The 23,082-nt window shown below is 43.5% G+C and overlaps 2 protein-coding genes across 2 annotated transcripts in view; both read left to right on the top strand.

Moving 5' to 3' along the window:
- The window catches only part of KALRN (kalirin RhoGEF kinase), a 623,278-nt gene extending 612,926 nt beyond the window's left edge, over positions 1–10,352 (top strand). Inside the window, 2 exon segments of the mRNA XM_021071254.1 lie at positions 2,443–2,581; positions 3,542–10,352. Coding sequence (XP_020926913.1) covers positions 2,443–2,581; positions 3,542–4,087 — 685 coding nt within the window. The 3' untranslated portion in view covers positions 4,088–10,352.
- Positions 13,491–23,082, top strand: part of UMPS (uridine monophosphate synthetase) — a 38,800-nt gene continuing 29,208 nt past the window's right edge. Inside the window, exon 1 of the mRNA XM_021071253.1 lies at positions 13,491–13,734. Coding sequence (XP_020926912.1) covers positions 13,579–13,734 — 156 coding nt within the window. The 5' untranslated portion in view covers positions 13,491–13,578. The remainder of the gene's footprint in view (positions 13,735–23,082) is intronic.

The raw sequence follows: 23,082 nt of genomic DNA, 5'->3' as shown, positions 1-23,082 counted from the left end.
CTTGAAAAAAAAAAAAAAAGAAGAAAGAAATAAGAGGAGACTTTTAAAATGTCACTGTTAGCATTTGTAACCCTTTTATGATCCTTAACTTTCTGTAGCCATGTAGTAGCTGGTAAGATCGTCACTTTAGACTTCATAAATACACTTACAAGCAAATTTTCAGAGCCTAACCTGTTTGTTGAGAGCTTCCTAACTCAAAGGCACATTCTATCGACAGTGAACTATCTTTGTTTATAAGTGACAGCATAAAGTACTTGAGTTCCAATAAAAAGTAGTGTCACTTGTGAACCAACCAAGGCGGTACAGCGGACCCAGAAGCTTTGTCCCTTCAGTCTTGTCAGTTACTGAGGGAAGGTGTTGATTACTAGACTGCCATAGAGTAATGCAAAGAAAGCTGATCTTGGCATGGAGAACCTGGGTTGTAATCCCAGCTCTGTGATGTGGAGCCGTGTATGTGGCGTTCTGGGCCTCAGGCTCCTCATCTGTGAAGTCCGGAGAAGTATTTCCACTTCTCAGACATGTTGCAGGAATTAAAGGAGTTGAATATGGCATTGAACGCATTTATCAAGCATTTATGGCACCTCACTGTGTGCCACCCACTGTGTAGACCTGGGCCTGAGTGTCAGGAACAAAGATGAAGTTCTATTTCTTGCCCTTGAGGAGTTAGAATCCTAATGAGGTGGAGTTCCCGTTGTGGCGCAGTGGTTAACAAATCGGACTAGGAACCATGAGGTCGCAGGTTCGATCCCTGGCCTTGCTCAGTGGGTTGGGGATTGGGCATTGCCGTGAGCTGTGGTGTGGGTCGCAGACGCAGCTTGGATCCCACGTTGCTGTGGCTGTGGCGTAGGCTGGTGTCTACAGCTCTGATTCAACCCTTAGCCTGGGAACCTCCATGTGCTGTGGGAGCAGCCCTAGAAAAGGCAAAAAGACCAAAAAAAAAAAAAATCTAATGAGGAAGTAGGCAGATAATGATTTCAGCATAGCGTGGTAAGTGCGTATTTTGGAGAGGGTTGTGTGAAAATATAGAGCAGGGCTTGGCTGAGCTTGAGGTTCAGGGAAGATTTGTGGAAAGGCAATGCCTGAGCTAAACTCTGTGCTAAGTCTTGGTTATGCCACGACTGTGGGGACCCCTTTGGTGGCCATCTATATCAACGGTAGAGCTTTTCCCTACTGGGCATCTGAGGTTCTGACCCTCTAGTCTAGGGTGGAGCCCGGGCATCTGTGTTATCCAAGAACTCTGAAGACGAATTTGGTGGCTGAGACTTTCTGGTCTCGGAGCAGTACTACTCTAACTTCTCCCTAAAACACTCCAAGAAGTTCAATGGATGCATCTAACAAGCCCAGTTCTATGCTGCTCCATGCTCACCCCTCCCACCCAACCCTGGCAGGGTCAGAGGAAAGCAGAGAGGGCCTTCCTTGGACCAAGCCTTTGATCCTGTCAAGGAAAGCAGGAGAAGAGAACAATCTTGCTGGAAGGAACAAGCTAGAGAACAGAATGGAAACATGGCCAGAGGGTGTCAGCTCTGCTCAAAAGTGGTTTCCGACCCTGGCTCAGGCTCCTCTGCCTGGACCTTTCCTGGGGATGGCCTTCAATGGCCCATGGAACAGCCACCTGACATCTGGTCATTCCCTGCTGAAGGAGGCTCAGGGCACCTGAAAATATCTGCCACTTATTGTGCACTTACTGTTGCTACTAATTATGCTCAATGCCTCATCGTATCACCTGATACTTGGGTAGTCCTCATAATGAAATAGGTATTATTGTTGTTGTTACTCTCTCTTTTTAACAATGAAGAAACCAAAACACAGAGAGTTTAAATGACTTGCTCCAAACCCCCAGCCTGGAAGTGGCAGAACCAGGATTTGAATCCAGATCTGGCTGGCTCCCCCTGCCAGATTCTCAGTCATAGTTTTTAAGGTTGGAAAATTGTCCAAGAGGGAGAGGATGCAAAAGGGAGTCAAGAATGCCAAGGTCAAACTTTGCCTGCTTTCTATTTTTCCCCAACTAAAAATGGACAAGTAAAAGCAATTTGCAAAGCCACCAGGATCCAGTTATTCAGATGGTTGCAAGATCTCTCTCTTTATCTCTCCCTCCTTTCTCTATTTTGTAGTCTAACCTATCTTAAAGGAGTATCTTTTTTTCTTTGTGAGCAATTTCAAAAGTTAACAAAACAGAATGTGTCTTAAGGTTATAGAAGTTTCTTCCCTGAAGCATGAATTTCCCTCTCTCTCTAGCTCTTTGGCTCTCTTCCTCTCGCCCTTTTTATATAAATGCTGAACATGGTACTAACTTTGGGCTCTAACTAAAATATGCATGTGTTGTGACTTTGACCTTCGTTTATAATAGAGAATAGGAGAACTCTTAGAGCTCTTACAGAAGTATACGTGTGTTTCTTTTCTGTTTCGTAACAGATTTCCTGTGCCTTTTTCTCCCTATTTCAGGATGGATGATGGCCGGCTCTTAGACTACCTTATGAATCATGACGAGCTGATGGAAGAAAAAGTAGCTTTCTACATCCGAGACATCATGGAAGCCCTGCAGTACCTTCACAACTGCAGGGTTGCACATTTGGACATAAAGGTAATAAGAAGTAGCAACTCTGGCAGGGAAATGGTGAGGTCCAACCTGCCAGGCATTACTGTTGAGAGCTGTCAATGCTCATTTTATTTTACTTACTTTCATTAGAATCCCTATGAATATTGAATGCAAAATGGGTCATCACACAATTTAAATGTTATTCATGAATAAATGAGAACACACTAAAGTCACATGACTCCTGGGCTCAAAGAAGCTAGGGAAGCTTTAACCACTTCAACTAACTTTACAGAGGATGGCATTCCTGCCATGATGCAGTAGGTTAGACTCTCACTGCAGTAGCTGAGGTCGCTGCAGAGGTGCAGGTTTGATCCTTGGTCGGCCCAGAATGGTAGGTTAAAGGATCCGGCGTTGCCATAGCTTCTTTTTCATGGTGTGCAGAAAGAAGCTCCTGTTCTCCAAAATAAAGAATTTATTCTTTTCCCCAGCGTTCCCGTTGTGGCTCAGTGGTGAACAAACCCGACTAGCATCCATGAGGATTCGGGTTTGATCCTTGGCCTCGCTCAGTGGGTTAAGGATCCAGCATTGCTGTGAGCTGTGGTGTAGGTTGCAGATGCAGCTCAGATCCCTTGTTGCTGTGGCTGTAGTATAGGCCGGTGGCTACAACTCCAATTGGACCCCTAGCCTGGGAACCTCCATATGCTGCAGGAGCGGCCCTAAAAAGACAAAAGACCAAAAAAAAAATTCTTTTCTTGATTCAGCACAGAAGTAAGGGCTAGTTAAGAAGACATGAGGTCAACATCAACCAATCTTTCCCTGAAGCACCATCCAAATTTAGAGTTTAGTTCAGTTTGAAGCCTCCTATGCATTTAGGGAGCGTCCCAAGCACTACAGGCTTTGTCAAAGACTAGCACAGCCATGTTTGAGTGGATGGGGTCTTGCTGGCAGGCAGAACAGAGCGCTGAACTTGCATTCTCTTCTCCCCGCCTCCCCGGGTCTCTGCAGCCTGAAAACCTGCTCATTGACCTACGGATCCCAGTGCCTCGAGTAAAGCTCATTGACTTGGAGGATGCCGTCCAGATCTCAGGACACTTCCATATCCACCACCTGCTGGGGAACCCTGAGTTTGCCGCCCCAGAAGTGATCCAGGGCATCCCTGTGTCCCTGGGCACCGACATCTGGAGCATCGGGGTCTTGACATATGTCATGCTAAGTGGGGTCTCCCCCTTCTTGGATGAGAGCAAAGAGGAGACGTGCATCAACGTCTGCAGGGTGGACTTCAGCTTCCCCCACGAGTACTTCTGTGGAGTGAGCAATGCTGCCAGAGATTTCATCAACGTGATCCTCCAGGAAGACTTTCGGAGGCGGCCCACGGCGGCCACCTGCCTGCAGCATCCATGGCTGCAGCCCCACAATGGCAGCTACTCCAAGATCCCCCTGGACACCTCCCGCCTGGCGTGCTTCATAGAGCGCCGCAAGCACCAGAACGACGTGCGGCCTGTCCCCAACGTCAAGAGCTATATTGTCAACCGGGTAAACCAAGGGACGTAGCCACCTCCCAGCCCTTGAGGTTTCACATGGAAGTGCAGTGTGAACCAAAGCAAGACTGAATGTGTCTGTAAATAATCCTGTTAAGTAGTTCCCTCCACACGGTTCTCTGGGTTGAGAGAGGTACCTCTTCAACCTCATCAGTGGTTATTCAGGGTCTGAGCAGCAGGAAGAGCCCCCTAAATCCAGGGACTTGCCAGAAGGTCATTCAGAAGAGACACAGATGTCAAGAGTCACAGAAAAGATTCAAAAGAGAGGTAAAGCTGACAAGGGGTAGGAGCGGTTATGAAATTTTAATCAGATGAGGGGTCACTGGGCGAAACTGAAGCTCAAGGCAGTGAGTAGAGAAGGTTTCTGCCTTTGCTGGAATTTGAAGCAAAAGGTTCTGTCTAACAGAGATGTCATGTATGTCGACTGTTCTGGTTTCGATTACTTAGATATAGTTTCTGAATAGGCTACATGGACACATGCCGTAAAATCTATCTCCTTCGGCTTTCAGAGTTTTATAATATAGAGAGATATATATGAAATCAATCCTAAGTAACTTTGAGTGTGCCAGTTCAGTAACTTATTTCCCTGAAGCATTATATTGTTTGGACTAAGCACAACTAGATGACAGGTTTTTTTAGATCATTTTATAAATCTTGTATAGAACTCTTCAACCAGAACCTGTGCATTAAGAGAAAGCAATGCTCTCCTCTTGCGATCTGTGATGAGAAGATTTTTCTCTCCGTCACAGGTATTTGACTCACCTGGATTCTATTTATGAAATGCTATCCCCAGATTCACTGGCAGCTCAGCGTTCATCTGGCAGGAAAGCCTGCTAGGAAATAAGTCCAAACACAGTAAGAGTTGTGGGGCTATTTTTCATGTCTACACCTGATTTGAAATAGGTAACGAATAAAACAGGTCCATACAAAAGTACCAGTGGAAACCTTTCCTGTAATTCCTGTGAACAAGATAACAACACTTTCTGATATCTTCTGCAGCTATAGGATGCAGTCCTCAGAAAGTTGGCCTGCTTTGTTTCTAACCTCTTATGGAAGCAAAAGAGGTGCTTACCAAAAAGGAGGCAGCCATATAGGCCTTTTAAAGGCCTGGTCCCAAGTCCTTTTTGAAGCCATGGAATACAATCTGATATATCACTCGAACAGAGCTTTGAGTTTTAACTGCAATTGCAATATCTACCACCATTCAGCCGCTGAGAGTTCCCTGGACTAAAAGGACTAATTGCACTTTGAGGCCAATGCTGCTTTCTGCTGTACATTCTCCTTCCCAGCTGATTATGAACTGCCCTTTTTTCCACTGATGGAAAAAAAAATTAAACCTGGGCATTTCATGTTTTTTTTTTTTTTTTCCTTTCTTTGCCTTTTCTTTTTGGTTTTCAGGAAAGAGGTTTTGTTTTTGTATTTATTCATGATCCACTGCTTATTTCCTAGTGTGTGTTTTAAACATCACTGTTATGCGAATGATATTTTTAAAATATAACTCAAGTGTCTGTCCAAATCAGGTTTAATTGCTTCTCTCCTATAATAGGATTGAGGAAATGAAAAAATCATGCGGCACAGAAGTGCAGATAGAGAGTTTATGAAGGATAAAGTACAAACCTATCTTAATGAAAAAGATGGAACTAAGCCTGAACATTAATGTATAAAAACACTATTCCTACAATGGAAGTATAAAATTAAAAATCCTCACCACTCATTTCCATTGATTTCAAAGTCAGTTTCCTCATCTCCCCTCCACCTTATCCCATCCAAGATTATAAATGAATAAATTAGTAGAAAGTACAAGCAATAAGACTAGATAGCACTTATGTATTTTCAGGATTAACCAAATATGTGGAAACTGACTCCGTCTGTATCTGTTTCCTAGTTTTCGAATGGCCCTGGGTCATCAAAGCTCCCTTCCTCAGAGCTCTCTCTTGACTAACCCTCCATAGACTTTATTTAAATTCATGTGTATGTACAAATACTATAGGATACAAGATTTGGAGATTTAAAACATATTTACTAAAACCTCTTTTGGTAAACATGTCTTCATCGTAAGATATGAAAGAAAAAAAGCCTGGTCCCTAGGGCTCATCATGGGATAGATTACAGGCACTGAGGATTCCAAATATCCATGCAGGATGGCTCGGCAAGTCCTGTTCTGTCCACTGTGGACAGTGAGTAAAGAGCCCCCTGCTGAGTCATGGTGAGTTTTCATGACCGTATAAGAGACAAGCTGAGTTTCTGCTTCAGAAGGACAGTGGTGTCCAGACTGCACAGGAGAGCATCAGAGAAGTCGTGTTGTAGGGAGGGCAGTTGACAGAATGTTAGATGGAAGCCAAAGCTTTTAAAACAGCTTTTACACAGAGTTGGGATGGTCCAGATGGGAAGTTGGGTGGAATCCCCTCAAGTACCCATGCTGGGGAAGTGAGGAGACAGGAGAGGAGGGACAGAGAAATGAAAAGTTGCGTGATTTTGTTAATTGGAGCCAAAGTACAATCATTAGAGTAGAATGAGTTTAATAGAGGCCCCCAGAGAAAGGGTGTATATTTTATATAGTTTGATAACTGAAGAAAACTAACAGGGAGGCACCCTGTCTGCAAAGCTCCTGGTCGCTTCCACTAGGGATGAGATAACATTTCTGGTTCAAGTGGGCAACTGTGGTGAAGGATGAAGGGTTAGGAACCACTTCCTTATACCTATTTTGGCAGAGATATTTACTACTTTGTGGTAGAGAAGAGGGGAGAGATGAGAAAAAAACCCACTTCTACTATAATTATGGTGGTTCTTGCAATCACAACTTAACTAGGAATTAGTGAACTTCCATTTGAAATGGGAAAAATAAATGTTGGTTAAAGTCACAAGTTTCTTGCTTGGCTTATATTCATTGCATAGAAGGTTTTTTTGGGGGGGTGTTTTGTAAGTGTGGGGTGCAGAAAGAGGAAAAGATCAGGGACAACCCACAAGGATTTTTTAAAGGTATAATAATTTACTGCATCTTTTACATGTGTTTCATATTAAATAGACTTATAGCAACTTACAGCTGAATGTGGGAACATTTTTAAGAAACAAAATTGTAATGTTGGAGGTGTCCTTCAGGTCTCTGACAGCCATAAACACTCTTGGGGGAGCAGAGGAAGCAGAGGAAAAGCTGGTTGCACCGCTTTGTGGTTCACAAGTCTTTATAAATAGTAGTGCCTTTCAGAGGGGAGAACGGGAGATAAAGAAGTTCATTGTATTTAGAGTGATAATATGGCAGCATTTTTTTCTTTATTTTAAAATATCTTTTAAAAGAAACCATCTGAACATAGGGTGAGCCCAGGAATTCACGAGTTTCGACCTCAGCTATTCCTGATTCGTCCTTTCTTACAGAAAGTCTTTGTTTTTTCCACCCCAAATGTCCCCATTGTTAAAATGGGAGTTGGGGAGAAGGAGGGAGGAATTAATCTCATAGGAATGTTGGGAAAATAGCTTTGTTGGGATGTCTAAAAAATACTTTGATTTTTTTTTTAAGTGCTATACACTGCCAGTGCTAAAAGATTTTATTGATAGTAACTTTGAACATTCCAGGATTTCGATATTCTTGTCTTTGGATACCATTTGCAAACTCATGAAATTAAATGCTGTAAATTGATCTTCATTGGAGGCACTAGGTGCTCTTTGTCTGAATGTTATTTGGTCTTGATGCTTTAAAAGGTTGTCTAAAAAAAAGGTTAGGCGAGCTGATGAAGTGTTTGTTGATAAACTGTTTTCTCCAGTATGCCCTATGGCAGCGGAAGCAAAGAGTGAGATGCCCTCCAAAGCAATTGTGATGACCTTCTCAAGCTTTATGCTCTGGAAAAATTGACAGAGGAGAATCAAAACATCCCCTTTCCTCACTGGGAGGGCAGAAGTAAGAATAAAATATTTTCTGATTTCACAATTCATTTCTTCAGAGTCTCACAGGCACCTGTTATAAGAAGCAAATTAAATTCACAGGTGTAGAAATGAATTGGACTGCTGGCTTTTAGAAGGAAAACCTTGGGTCTTTTTTTTTTTTTTTTTTTTTCTTTTTCTTTTTAGATTGCTAGGTGTTTCTGGAGTCACCTATTTGCTTTCTGATCGTCTATATGATTTACTGCCCAGGAGTTAGTCATTACCTTTTCCTTGCCTATGTGGAAAAACATGGAAATTTAGATTTGCGAGAATATGAGGGGCAAATATGTTATACACTGGATGGTGGTTATTTCTGTGTATTAACGAAACCTTCGTCCCATGAGCTTGATAAAGGAGAAAATATTTCAAACATAAGAGTCTCTATAGTGGGGCCAACTCACCACTTCCTCATTCAGTTTTGAGGAATGTGGGCCTTATTTCTTTATTTCCTGTGTAGCGTCTCTGTGGAGTCTTGGTTAGGCAAACATAATGTGGGAGCTTTCCATGGATTTATTTGCATTACGGTTTTTCTTAACTATTTAAAATCTAGGGATTGTTTGGAAATGAATGACTAAACCCAGGGTAGGGTTAGGAAAGATAAGGTTTACACATACTCCGTTAAGAAAAGGGGAGCTACCGTCTTGATACCTATTTTCTAAAGACTATAAGGCTCTGAGTTGTTTCATTAATTTTAGAGAGTTTAAAAGGGCTGAAATTTGTGCATAGTGTTAGATGTTTCTACTAGAGAATATTATTCACGTGAGAAATCTATACGAAAAGAGAACACAGAAATATCACAGGCCATGTTTTCTCTAAAAATCATTTCTTCCTCATTTTCCATATATGTAGAAGTTAGAGGAGAGGAAAAAGCAAGTACTCTAAGATGAATTTTCCTCTTTAATGGACATGGATGGAAAGCCTGAAATTATACTCATAGGCTATTGAGTTTCCTGTCAGCTTGTTGGCTGGGAGATTCTAAAATGGGGTCAGATTTAGTTTTTATTCAAATGATCGAGATTAACTGTTTATTCAGATAACTTATTTTGGATGGTGAGGATGACTGAGAAAATGGAGGGTGTTGGAAAAGCGTGCAAATAGAAATTTTCAGAATCTCAATCCTGAAGCTTAATTTAAGCAAGCAAATTTCCTAGCCCAGGAATAGCTAGTATAAAAGTTCCATCAATGCCCTGACTTCTATCAAGAAATGAATCCACATCCTGTAGGCTTAACGGGGACTGTTACCTTGATCTCAGACTGTGGTTATGAATTTGAAGTTAACGAAACATACATCTTCTCTTATGAACTTAAGCCATATCTGTCCTCTCTGTGTTTGATTTTTTTTGACCCTGGTGCTTTTACTTCTGTTTCTGCCAAACTTCAGCCTAGTCTATGGGGAAGGTGAGTAAAACTAGTAGTTAAGACAAATGTGAAGACTGTGAAAAAAAACTAGACATATTCTTCAGAATGAGATCCTAGTCAGAGCACAATAGTGATCAAAGTGCAAACTGTTGGAAAATATGGATATATGTACATCTGTACATGTATATAGTGTATAATATGTATGTATATGTTATGGCTCATATGCAGAAATCTATCCATTTGAAGACAGTCCAGGTGGGTCAGTTTTTCTATTAGAAAACCATTGAGAGCCATTCAAAACCATTAGGGCTGATGGGGAGAGTTAGATTCTACTCATTGGGGAATTATTTGCTGTATTCTGAAGTCTACAAAGCTTGAAACATAATGTGGCCATCATTTAAGTTATTCTGTTTACCTGGAGTCAGAAGAATCTTTGTTTGAATTAATAATTGTTGGTTTGCGAACTTCATTGGCACCCCTTAGTTTTGAGTGACCCCTCCCCACCAAGTCTTTTGAGAGTGTGGGCTTCTCTGACCATTCAGATAAAGGGCCTTATCTATAAGTGGACAGGTTTCCCCATAGGGACCATTACACATATACATATAAGTACATACTTCCATAACGCTTGTAACAGTTGATTTAAAATCACTCCACAGTATTGATAAATAGCTCTATATTTTCAAGGTGCAGAAGAATTCCACAGCCTTAATTATTTCAGTGTCTTGCTGGTCTGCCTTAAGTGTATCTTCTGGGTTTTTGGTTGTCTCATTATTTTTAAATTTTTCTGCAGTTGTTCATTTTGTATGCACACAACGTCGTTTTGTAAAGGTAGGTTGTAAATATTTTATTTGTAAGTCAAAATCACTCATGTGTAATGTTGTAAAGTGATGATCTGCTGTCTTGTTATTATTACTACAGTAAATGTTATAAGTTATGGATGAAACTTCAAAATGTACATCTCACAAGTTATGCATTCCTATAAATATACTATACTAAAGATATTATTTCTGGTGGTCTTTTCTTTCTAATTAAAACTTCTGTTAGCAAGAAAAGAGTAATTTTTTTTTTTTTGCTCTTCCTCCAAATATATGAAAGACTTTGACAAGGTGAAGATACTGCATTATTACTATAATAAAATTTGCCCAGCATTGTGGAAAGAAAGCAACAATTTTTTTGTGTGTGTGTCTTTTTTGGCATTTCTTGGGCCACTCTCACGGCATATGGAGGTTCCCAGGCTAGGGGTCTAATCAGAGCTGTAGCCACCGGCCTACGCCAGAGCCACAGCAGCGCAGGATCCGAGCCGAGTCTACGACCACAGCTCACAGCAATGCCAGATCCTTAACCCACTGAGCAAGGCCAGGGATCGAACCTGAAACCTCATGGTTCCTAGTCGGATTCGTTAACCACTGCGCCACAACAGGAACTCCCAAGAAAGCAACAATTTTGTAGCTTGGAGAGGTATTCTAAGATATTTCTCTATCCAAAAATGCCAAATAAGACTCGATGTGTGTTGTTAATTTCATTCTGGTGTTTTATTTGGCAACTTTGTTAGAAAATTGGCAGGCCATTTGGGATAGATCTCACAAGTGTATGCAACATAGTGTGGACTCCAGGAGCCTGGATTAGCCTGTGCAGATATGATAAGGTTTTGAAAGAGTCTGTGTGTGCCACACCAGTGCAAATGAGATGGATTCATAGGACACTGACAATTATCTGGAGTGTGTGAAAGTAAAGGAAAACCATGGAATTCCCATCGTGGCGCAGTGGAAACGTATCCGACTAGGAACCATGAGGTTGAGGGTTCGATCCCTGGTTTCACTCAGTGGGTTAAGGATCCAGCATTGAGATGAGCTGTGGTGTAGGTCGCAGATGCGGCTCGGATCTGATACTGCTGTGGTTGTGGTGTAGGCTGGCAGCTGTAGCTTTGATTAGACCCCTAGCCTGGGAACCTCCATATGCCTTGGGTGCGGCCCTAAAAAGCAAAAAAAAAAAAAAAAAAAAAAAAAAAAGAAAGAAAGAAAAAGAAAAGATAACCACATTTGAAATGGAGTGTGGAAGCCCTGAAGGAGGAGCTCTTAGGCAGGCACCAGCACATACCACCCTAGGCAGCCGATTTTACTTTGCTGGGCGGGAAGAGGCTTACTTTACTACCCCAGGATGAGGAGGGAAGTTTTTCTCCTTCCCCACCTACAGTGGGCAGTCTTGAAAAGCACCAAGATTCAGCCAATAAGAAACCCTTATGACCCTGAATCCTTGATTTCCTCCAAAGGACTTTACTTTAAAGCAGCCCCTCCCAATTTCCCGGTTCTCCATAAAGTAACATTCTTCTTTTTTGTTCTCCGATTTGCCTATGTTTACCATAGTTTGCATGCCCCAAATGTAATTCCTCTGCCAATCCCAAACAGAATTCATTTAGCTGGTAAAATAAATGGTCATCTTATTCTTAAGGTTGACAGGGTAGGATCTGAAGTATATTGATTAGCTTATTTTGCAAATAACTAAAATATTTTAACATTTGGTTTCTATTTCATCAAGGTTTACTTGCCTTTATTTGAAATGAGAACTGTCAAAAGCATAGGCTCCTTCACACTGGCTGGTCATCTTGTCTTCAGAGAACACAGACATACATTAAAAAACACAGAAACAAAATCAGAGACTTCCCTTCCTGGCTCAGCGGTTAATGAACCCGACTAGTATCCATGAGATTGCAGGTTTGATCCCTGGCCTCATTCATTGGGTTAAGGATACAGCGTTGCTGTGAGCTGTGGTGTAGGTCAAAGGCTCGGCTGGGATCCAGTGTTGCTCGGGCCAGCGGCTGTAGCTCCAACTGGACCACCTAGCCTGGGAACTTCCATATGCCAAAGGTGTGGCCCAGAACAATGTAAGTAACAATCATGAGCTCATTGTTTTAAGGGTTATTGTCATTAAAGTATTGCCTTCTATACATAATGGGAATCACCCCTACTTTAAGGAATTTATGTGTAAATACCAAATACACTTAGGTTTTCAGATTGGCTGGCATAATTATCCTCCTAGATAACCCTGATACCAATCAATTCATCTTCCTCTACTGTCCTCCCTTTCTTCCTCATCTGCTATGCAATTTATGTTCCAAGCACTTGAGCTTCTCTAATGGGAATAAACTCCAGGAGTTCCCATTGAGGCACAGCAGAAACGAATTCGACTTGTATCCATGAGAATACGGGTTCAGTCCCTGGCGTTGCTCAGTGGGTCGGGTATCTGGTGTTGCCCTGAGCTGTGCTGTAGGTCGCAGTCTCCGCTCTGATGCTGGGATGCTGTGGTTGTGGCATAGGCTGGCAGCTACAGCTTGGGTTCAGCACCTAGCCTGGGAACTTCCATATGCAGCAGCTGCGGCCCTAAAAAAAATCAAAGAGGAGTTCTCAATGTGGCTCTGTGGTTAACCAATCCAACTAGGAACCATGAGGTAGCTTGTTAGATCCCTGGCTTTGCTCAGTGGGCTAAAGATCCTGCGTGGCCGTGAGCTGTGGTGTAGGTCGCAGTAGGGCTCAGATCCCCGTGTTGCTGTGGTCCAGCTCCGATTAAATCCCTAGCCTGGGAACCTCCATATGCCAGTGGGTGCAGCCCTAGAAAAAGACAAGAAAATAAAAAATAAATAAAAAATTTTAAAAAGCAAACAACAAAACAACCAAGTCCAAACGCAGAAGAGGTTTATTACAATTACCTGTTAAGCGTTTTATAACCCACGTGCAAATTGTTATGACATTAACATTTGCCAAATGCCAAATGCCATGAAGTTAATAAAAGAATTGAGCAAAAGTCCTCCTCTTCCAAAACTTACACTATATTTGGAGAAAGAGGAAGGGAGAGGGCAGTTTACCAGGCAAATAGAGACATGCTCGCCCAAGAAGCAATTTTAAGAGGACACTGAGGCATAAAAAGTAGGCAGGATTTATACAAACTCTCTTGAGAGTCTTGATTTTAAGATCCTGGAGCCACTCTTAACTCTTCGAGGCTTGAAAGCCTAGCCATCTCACCCACAGGAAGCGTCAAGGTAAATTTCGCTACCGTTACTTGGAACCTGCCCTTAAACCCTCGACTCCGACTTCCTGGGAACCCTGAACAGCCCGCCGAGAGCCCGCCCAGCCTCCGGAAAGGGCGGCGGAAGAGGCGGGTCTTATCAGGTGATGTCATCAGGCGCCGCAGGCAAGCCGCGGTTTCGAGTTTGGTGTGAGCTAGGAGCGCGGGACCATGGCCGCAGCCGATGTAGCTTTGGCGTCATTGGTGACTGGTCTGTACGACGTGCAGGCTTTCAAATTTGGGAGCTTCGTGCTGAAGAGTGGGCTCTCTTCCCCCGTGTACATCGATCTGCGGGGCATCGTGTCTCGACCGCGTCTTCTGAGTCAGGTGCCAGCCCGGGAAAGGGAAGAGGAGGGCTGGGTGGCAGGGATGGGGACCAGGAGGAGGTGGGGGTGACAGGAGTTGGGCTGTGAGTGAGAGCTAAAGAGCCAGGCAGGCGGGCAGACCCTGTTATCGGCCAAGATGAGTCGGTTTTCAAAGCCTAGAGACCACGAACTGTTGACCTAGAGGGCAGACTCTGCTCTTTGAGTCATCCGCTTTGACACGTGTTTTTCAAGAGTCCGGAAACCCAGTTTGGGGCCTTGTCTCCGACAGAAGTAGTTGCAGGAGCTCCGCGTATTTAACCTCGGGAAAATGAGACGCAGGGAGAAGAAAGGAAAAGGTGGTTGGAGTGCTCCAATACTTGGAAGGGCTCTTGCTTGGAAAAGGGATTCGCTTTTACACTGTGTGGCCAGGAGCAAGAATTAAAACCAGAGGGTGGACATTTCATGGAGACAGTGTTTTGGTATATAAAAGGAAAAATTTTGTGCAATTAGGATTTTAGCACAGTGTTTCTCAAACTCTGAGTGCATATGAATCACCTGGAACTTTGTTAAAATGCATGATCTAATTGAGTAGACCTGAGGCAGGACCTGAGTTTATGCATTTCTAACATGCTACCAGCCGGGAGCTGCAGACCACTCTGTAAATAGAAGGGTCTAAATATGTAGTCTGATAGAGTTGCTACTAGCCGCATGTGAACATTGAGCATTACGGATGTTTAAATTTAGTCCCATATGCCTAGTGGCTGCCTTATTGGGCAATGCAGATATAGAATGTTTCCATTATTACAGAAGTTCTATCTAGAAAACATGTCTTCTCCACCACTAAGGATTTATGTTCACTGGTCCTGAACGTTACTGAAACTCAGCCTCTGACCAAGGATACTGAATAGAAACGTGGAGACAGAGTTTGGGGCTAAGGAGAAATGAGTAGCTTTTATTGCTTTGCCAGGCAAAGGTGGCCACAGCAGGCTAATGCTCTAATGACTGTGCCCTCCTTTGGGAGAGAATAGGAAGTGTTTTTATAGTTTCAGAGTGGAAAAGAGAGCCATAGATAAGGATCAGAAGAGTTGCAAGTTTGCATTCTTCAAAGCTGGTATTTGGTGGCCCCCAGACTGGTTCTGGTAGTCCTTAAGGCTATCACACCTTTCTGGAATGAAGACTGCTTCATCAAGTAGTTAACATCTTCCTTTTGTTGCGGGTTTTAGTTCTGCAGAACAGTTTTGGCTTCCCTGAGTAGCAACTGTTTGAACCTGGCCTTTGGAACTCAGGGAAAGTCATAGAGGCTAAATGAGATCTATTTACTAAAAAACAAGAAATAGGGGATGTAGAAAAGCTTTTGTGTTCAGGAGCCCCATAGGGTCCTGCTTGGTTTCAGCTCCACTTTGTTGTGAGGTTATTATGAAAAGGACTAAGCGCTAGTTGTAGGGGGTTATTCTCACCATCCAGAATCTTGCTATGGTGCATCTCATCAGGGCTGAGAAAGCAAATGACTAAGGATGTCTATTGAAAAATTGGTTTATTTTTGAAGAAGTCATCAGTTGACAGATGATTCAAAATTATGATTTTGTTGTTTTTAGGGTCGCAGGTGCAGCATGTGGAAGTTCCCAGACTAGGGGTCGAATCAGAGCTACAGCTGACGGCCTACACCACAGCCACTGCAACACAAGATCTGAGCCATGTCTGGGACCTACATCGCAGCTTATGGCAACGCCGGATCCTTAACCCACTGAGCAAGGCCAGGGATCCAACCCACATCCTCATGGATCCTGGTCGGGTTCGTTACCGCTAAGCCACAGTGGGAACTCAAAATTATTTTTTTGATAACTGGTTCTTTGGGATGTGTGTGTGTGATTTTGGGTAGTTAACTCAGAAGGAGTTCAAAACATTGAGAGACCTGGCTATGAGAGAACTCCTTGATAAGAGGCCAGATAAAAATTCAGGCTAGGCTTTATTGGGGCCCCTACTGCAGCAGGGTGAATCAGCAGGATGTATCAGTAACAAACAATGGTTCCTTTGTTGCTCACTCCTTGGGGCTGGAGTGGTGGGGGGTCAGGGGGTTACTAGCTGTTTCCTTATATGGAACCGGGGTGGGAGTGGGTGGAGGGCAGGGCCAGAGGGGTAGCTTAGGTGGTCTGCCCACCCTCGGTGGTGGTGTGTGCAGGAGACATGCATAGTACCCTGCTTTTGCTCTCATCTCTTCAGAAGTCACAGTTGGGGGTTTTAGGATTTTTTTGTTTCTTGTTGCCCATAATTTGCCCTGAGTGTGCATGAATGTAGTTATTTTTAGTCCCTTATAGTTTCTTTGTATTTTATTGCTCAAGATGTTTGCCCAGGTGTAAGCATTGCAACCACTGCATTAAGGGTCCCAGGTCCCCAGCCTGTCTCATTCTCCACTGAGAGATTCCACTCTTTTATTTATTTACTTTTGTCCTTTTAGGGCCTCACTGGTGGCATATGGAGGTTTCCAGGCTAGGGGTTGCATCAGAGCTGCAGCTGCCAGCCTACACCACAGCCACACCAGATCTGAACTGTATCTGTGAATTATGCCACAGCTTGTGACAATGCTGGATCTTTAACCCACTGAGTGAGGCATGGATTGAACCCGTATCCTCATGGACACTATGTCCAGGTCCTAACCCACTGAGCCACAATGGAAACTTCTGCACTCTTATTCTTAAGGGGAAAGGGGCCGAAATTCTCTTCTTGAGACATCATGAGCTTTACATCACACTGCTGGAGCCTAGAAGATGTACACTTAACCAAAAGTTTAAATACAGAAGGACCAAAAAGGAGAATAAAAAATAGCCTTTAAAGGGCCTAGAAAGCAAAGGCGTCAGGTTAACTGTAGGGGGGCTTCCTTATCTGTGGACCAGACAAGAGAGATGACATTGTCCCTGTCAAAATCGTGAAGCCATTCTGCTTGGGTGTATATTTTTGGTAATCTCAGGGTTAAAGTTTAACATGTTTCTTTGTTTTTAGAGTGGAAGGCCTGGACCTCTTGGTCCCAGGTCTCCTCCTTGGACCAAAAAGCCTTAGCCACAGATCTGCAACAGTAGGGAAGATAATAGAGCACTAGATGAGGAGTTCGTGCCTTGGCTCAGGGGAAACAAATATGACTAGCCTCCATGTGGATGCAGGTTTGACCCCTGGCCTTACTCAGAGGGTTAAGAATCTGGCATTGTCATGAGCTGTTGCGTAGGTCACGGACGTGGCTGGGATCTGTTGTTGCTGTGGCTGTGGTGTAGGCTGGCAGCTGTAGCTCCGATTAGACTCCTAGCCTGGAACCTCCATATGTTGTGGGTGAGGCCAGAAAAAGACCAAAAAAAAAAAAAAAAAAAAAAAAAAAAAAAAAGCTCTAGGTGAAACGTAGCATAAATCAGTATGACAGAGACGAGAAGGGTTATGATAAAATGAAAACCTCCTGCCAGAAAGTTTTTTCTACTCTGTGGGATCCTAGAGAACAAACTAGAGCAGCAGTTTTCAATTTCTCCACTCATTAAATAGCAAGGATTGGTGGTTAATTGTCTGCTGAAGCCAGGTGGTTTGTCGAATTTTCTCAGTGTTGGTTTCTATTTGGCAAGAGGTTTTGATGTAGGTGCAATAAAACGTATAGGTAGCACAAGTCAGTGTGGCAAACTGAAACATCAGAGTTGGGAGCGGAGAAAGGTTTATTGCATGGCTAAGTGAGGAGACAGGTGGCTGGTGCCTCCCAAATATCCTGAACTCCCCCAGTCAAAATTGCAAAGCATTTTTACAGGCAAGGTGAGGGAGGGGCCTGGTTGGTTATTGCAGACTTCTTGGTGCAGATACCTTTGTTCTTGTAGCTGTCCACAGAGGTCAGGTCACCATGATCCTGTAAACCTCCAGCAAGATACATATTATACTTCAGAGAGGAGCTAAAGCAGGGGATGTGGGGGAAGGGCCTGCCTAGGGAAGGCCCCATAGGGTCCTGCTTGGTTACAAGTGTTGGCTGTTGCACCCTGTTCTGCCAATAGGTAATCCAGGACCAATTGGTTGTCAAGTATCACCTTGGCCGGGGAATCTAGATATGTTTTGGATTTTTGAGTTGCTTCTATGAGATGTAGAACCTCAGCTCCATCTTTTACAGGGGAATTTGGGGCATTTAAAAGTTCTCTTTCTAGAGTTACAGTTGTGGCTCTGCAGGTTAAGGACCTGATGTTGCCTCTGGGGATGTGGGTATGATCCCTTGCCTTACTCAGTGGGTTAACTCTTGGTGTTGCCACAAGCTGCAGTGTTAGTCACAGATGCAGGTTGGATCCTGTTGGCTGTGGTGTAATCTGCAGCGGCAGCTCTGATTTATCCCCTGGCCCGGGAACTTCCATGTGCCACAGGTATGGCCATAAACAGGAAAAAGGAAAAAAAAAAAGTTCTCTTTCTTTTCAGATAGCTGCATGGGTATATATAGCAGGGAGGGTGTGTTTTGAGTCTTTGTGTGTATTTATAATTTTTCCTTCCCCTAAGGTTAAGACTCAGGTTAGGGCTGTCATGCTGGGTGGCAAAGGTTTTGCTTCTGTGATACCAGGAGCACTCACAATAGCATACACTGCCCTCCTGACTCTATCTTTAATGAAACTACTGCCATCATTAAACCATTCCTCTTTAGGATTTTCTGTGGCTTGATCTGTTAGATCAGGCCTGCCAGCATAAACCCAGCCAGGGGTTTCAAGGCAACAGTGTGTTAGTTTGGGACTTTCAGCAGGCTTAAACTGGATTGAGGGTGGGGCAGGTTTTGAGAAGGCGGCCTCCAGTTAGCCTTTATTCTCCAGAATCTTTTGTACTTGATGAGGGGTCTGGACTTCCAGTGACTGTCCAGAGGTAAGCTTGTTAGGTTCTTCCACTAATAACTCAGTAGCAGCTCCTGCCCAGAGGCCAGAGAATATAGTTGTTTGGGAAAATAGCCTATTGGCTGAGGAACTTCTAGCTTTTGTACAGAGGCCCCCAGGGCTGTCCCTGCTTTTCAGCTACATACAAGATGAGTGGATTTTTTTTTTTTTTTTTTTTTTAATTGTGGAGACCCAGAGCAGGTGCTCTGGTGAAGGCCTGTTTGATACTATTAACAGCCTTTTCTTGTTTCCTAGTCCTGTGTAATGGGTCCATATCTGGGCCTTTAGAGGCTTCATATGGGGGCTTAGCCATTAGTCCAAATCCGCAAAATTCTGCCATGCTTAAGAAGGTACGAAGATGTTTGGGGCGCTTAGTTCTAATATAGCTTGTTTTCTATCGGGAGATAACTGTCTACTTCCAGGGTTTATAATATATCTCAGATATTTAACTTGTTGCCTTGAAATTTGTCCCCTTTTTTTGGAAAACCCTGTAGCCCTGAGCCCCAAGGAAATTAAGGACTCCAGTGATAGTCTGATCTGAGGCCTTCATGGTGGGGCTACAAATTAATATATCATCTACATACTGCAAACTAGCCCCTTCTTTTCCTAGGGCCTGGGTGAACAGTTTGGGCTGTCTTGAAAACCCCTGAGGCAATACTGTCCAGGTATATTGTTGCATTTGGCCCAAGTAGGGGTTAGTCTACTCAAAGGTAAACAGATAATATGATGAGAGATGAACTGGGATGCAAAAGAAGACATCCTTGAGGCTAAGCACAGTAAACCACTGGGCATCTTCAGAAACCTGGACTGGCCACAAGAGGATTTATAGGGACCATGGCATCATTTACTGATTTGAGGTCTTGTACCATCCTGAATTCCCCATTTGGCTTAATAACTGGCAGAATGAGTATTGCATGGAGACTGACAGGGCCCTAAGAGACCATGTTTTAGGAATTTATTATGGGGGGTTGTAAACCTTTTTTTTGCTTCTAGCCTTATGGTTATCTTGTTAAGATAACCAACCTTTGGCTTAAGGCTAATTTTTATAGGTCAGACATTTACAGCCTTACCCGGGGATTCCTTTGTCCCAGACTGCAGGGTTTACTACTTATAGAATATGGCTGGGAATAGGGCCTTGTTCTTCTAGCTGAGTTGTCTTAGTCATAGAGTCAAGATGGGGGGCCTCTTCAGGCCTGTTAGCTGTAATATGGTTCTGAGGGATTCCAGAAGGTTTCTCCCTAGTAGTGGGAGTAGTAGGACACTCAGGCACAAGTAAAAAGTCACATGAGATCAAATGTGTTCAAACTGGTAAGTGAGGGGCCCAATGAAGTAATGGGTATGAAGTTTTTCCTCGATACTGGTCATTGTACAGCTTTAGAAGGAAAGAGGCCCAGTGTGAGAAATGAGTACAGAGTAAGTAGCTCCCAAATCAATTAAAAAAATTAGTTTTCTTACCTGCCATGGCAGGAACCACCAGGGGCTCTTTGATGGAGATAGTCATCTTGTGGTGGGGAGCTGCTACCCTGTGCCACCTCAGTCTAGCTTGGCCATCTCAGAAGCAGGAATCCTCCTTCCCTTTGGAACTGGGGACAATCCATTTCCAATGACCCATTTGTTTGCAAACCAGACATGGATCTGAGGGCTCTCTCTGGCACTTTTGAGCCCAGTGGCCAGTCGACTTAACATTTGAAGCATTCCCCCTTGCCGGTTTTACCTCCAGGTAGATGGTTAAGCTTCCTTGGCTCCCTTGGATCCTCAGGTTGCAAGGCATGGCTGACAGTAATGGCCATCCATTTAATGTGAGCCCTGGGCTGCCTGTTTTTACATGGGGTTCTCGCTTCCTCCTCCTTGATCTCGATTAGTAAATACCCCAAAGACTGCCTCTAGTTGTTGGGACACAGAATTTTGGGGCCTAATTGTAATTTTTGGAGTTTCTACCTAATATCAGGGATGGACTGGCTGATAAAATGTCCCAGTAGGGATTGACCCTTAGGAGTGAGGGATCAATGTTGGTAAAGTGAGCTGGCTTTTCTTTCCCTTGTGGGTTACTCCTTTAACCTTTTCATAGTTAACTGGCATGTAGATACACTTTCTTATCCCTTCTGATACACATTGGATCATATGGTTCCTGACTTCTGTTCTCTCCCAGGAATTGTAATCCCAACCCCAACAGGGCTCCTGATTTGGGGCTGCAGCTCCACCCATAACAGAATGTTAGGGTTGGTCCCTGACAAGCTGGTCACCATGCTCCTGGGCTGTTGCCTAAATTCTCTGTTTTTCCTCAGGAGTACAGCAAGTAGATAGGACTATTTGGACATCCTTCCAAGTTAAACATCAAAGGCCAGAGCTTAGGGCCTGAAACCCTTGAGCAAACTTACAAGGGTCTTCAGGAAATTGGTGCAGTCTCTGTTTGCATTGGGCTAAATCAGTTAAAGAGAAGGGCACGAGTACTCTTAACTTTCCATTTGCCATTTGCCACTTCCCTAAAAGGAAGGGCACGTTTTCCCTGATCTTGGGTGATAAGGGGTTCCACTGCAGACTAGTCTCTCCCTCCAGGGGCAGTGGAGGATATAAAGGGACATGGGGAGGCGGAGTTTGGGACTGTTCAGAGGAATCCCAAAAGGTGGGTTGCTCCACAGAAGCAGGGGAGTTCTGTTCCCCCCCCCCTTTCCCCCAAAAGTTGGGGAGTTTAGAAGGGGATCATCTAAAATGTCGGGAATGTTTTCTGATTCCTCAGGCTTTTGATTACAGAAGCTACATAGAGTGGGGTTCAGGTAAAAGACCATGAAGACTTGAATATGGAAAACCTCAATCCATTTTTCCACCTTTGGACAATAAAGATCCAATTGCAAGATGGTACTGTTAATTTAGAGACCCATTTTCTGGCCATTTTTATCCATTTCCCAACTTATATAAAGGCCAGACAGTGTTCGAGTGGAATTTAAGTTTTTCCTTTTTTAGCCCTTCTATTTTGAAAAATTTGTAATTTTTAGGGATACACTTTAGAGGTGTTTCTTTCTTTTCTGGCTTTAAAGGGGATCCTCCCATGTTGATTAACCTGCAGTGAGCATTCCTAGAGATGACACCCCAGAGACATTTACCAGGAGGCTTTTGTCAGAAGGAGGTCAGTGTGTCCTCTGAATTCCCTTCTTTCCTAATGAGATTTTGAGCATCCTCTACTCTCCCATAGCCTAACCAAAAGTCTCTGGTCAACCCAGTTCCTTACATAAGGGGTCTCCCTGGGGGACGTTTGAACCAGTGCAGTGCCAGGACTCTCCTTGAGAGCAGTCTGTTGTCTGTAAAGCTTATGTTCCTATGCTGGGGTGTATTCCTTGAGATTAAGCATCTGTAAAGCCTAGGATATGGGCTGCTTGGAAGTGGCCAGCCCCATAAGTAGTCTGTAACAATGTATGGGCTGTCAAGACCTGGAGGGAAGGGGGTCCTAGTTGTAAAGAAGAACCCTTGGAGAAATTGGAGTTGGGCACTATGGAAGATGCCACAAGGGTCAGGGCCTAGAGATGGGAGTATTCCCACAGGGGATATTTAGACATAGAGCAAGGTGAGAGATTAAATAGCAGAAGACTCCAAAGTCCATTGTCCTGTTTGGTGACTAAATATCATTGCAGGAAATCTCAATTAATAGAGTCAAAATTTGATAGCCACTGAAACATCATCTTTTTCTCTCTAAAATTACCCTCATTTTTACCAGGTATTCGCACTTCCTAACACTGTAGGATAAACTCATTTTTACTTTCCACTTTTATGAAGAAGGATTGTTTTCAGGCAGCCACAGCTGTGACTTTCAGTCAGGGGCACTGCTCTTGGTGACCTCCCTTCCCTCACTGTGCCACTGACCATTTTGGAGAGTTACCTTATGGAAGAGTACAAGTATCACTAGAGGAAAAGAAAATGCCAAAGGGATGATAGATCTAAATGAGGCTAGAAATGAGAAGAAAAGGCACCAGAGTGTTTTCTAGGAGTGTCTTTAGTTGATTTACATTAAGTCTGATTTTAATAACTTGGCTCAATTACTTTTGTAAGTGTAATTGATCATATAAGTTCTTTTAAATTGGCTGTGTTGGAACTTTTCATAAGGAATCTCAGACTGAACTTTTTTTTATTCTTTCTTTCTTTTTAGGCCCATACCCGCAGCATATGGAAGTTTCTAGGCTAGGGGTCTAATAAGAGCTACAGCTGCTGACCTACGCCACAGCCACAGCAGCACAGGATCTGAGGTGCATCTGCAACCTATACCACAGTTCACTGCAATGCCGCCGGATCCTTAACCCACTGAGAGGGGCTAAGGATCGAATCCGCAACCTTGTGGATTCTAGTTGGGTTTGTTACCACGGAGCCACAATGGGAACTCCATCAGACTAAACTTTTTAAAAGACTGCTCGGAGCCAGGAAAGCAGTGCTGAGAGCTTATCATAGATTTTGTCTTAGAGATTTAGATGGATTTCTCCCTTTTTGAGGTCTCCCAAATTGGGAACATCTGCATTTCCAAT

This window comes from Sus scrofa, chromosome 13, assembly GCF_000003025.6.
Source record: "Sus scrofa isolate TJ Tabasco breed Duroc chromosome 13, Sscrofa11.1, whole genome shotgun sequence".
Lineage (NCBI taxonomy): Eukaryota > Metazoa > Chordata > Mammalia > Artiodactyla > Suidae > Sus > Sus scrofa.
Note: the sequence above shows the minus strand (reverse complement) of the source record. Positions and strands in the feature narration are given on the sequence as shown.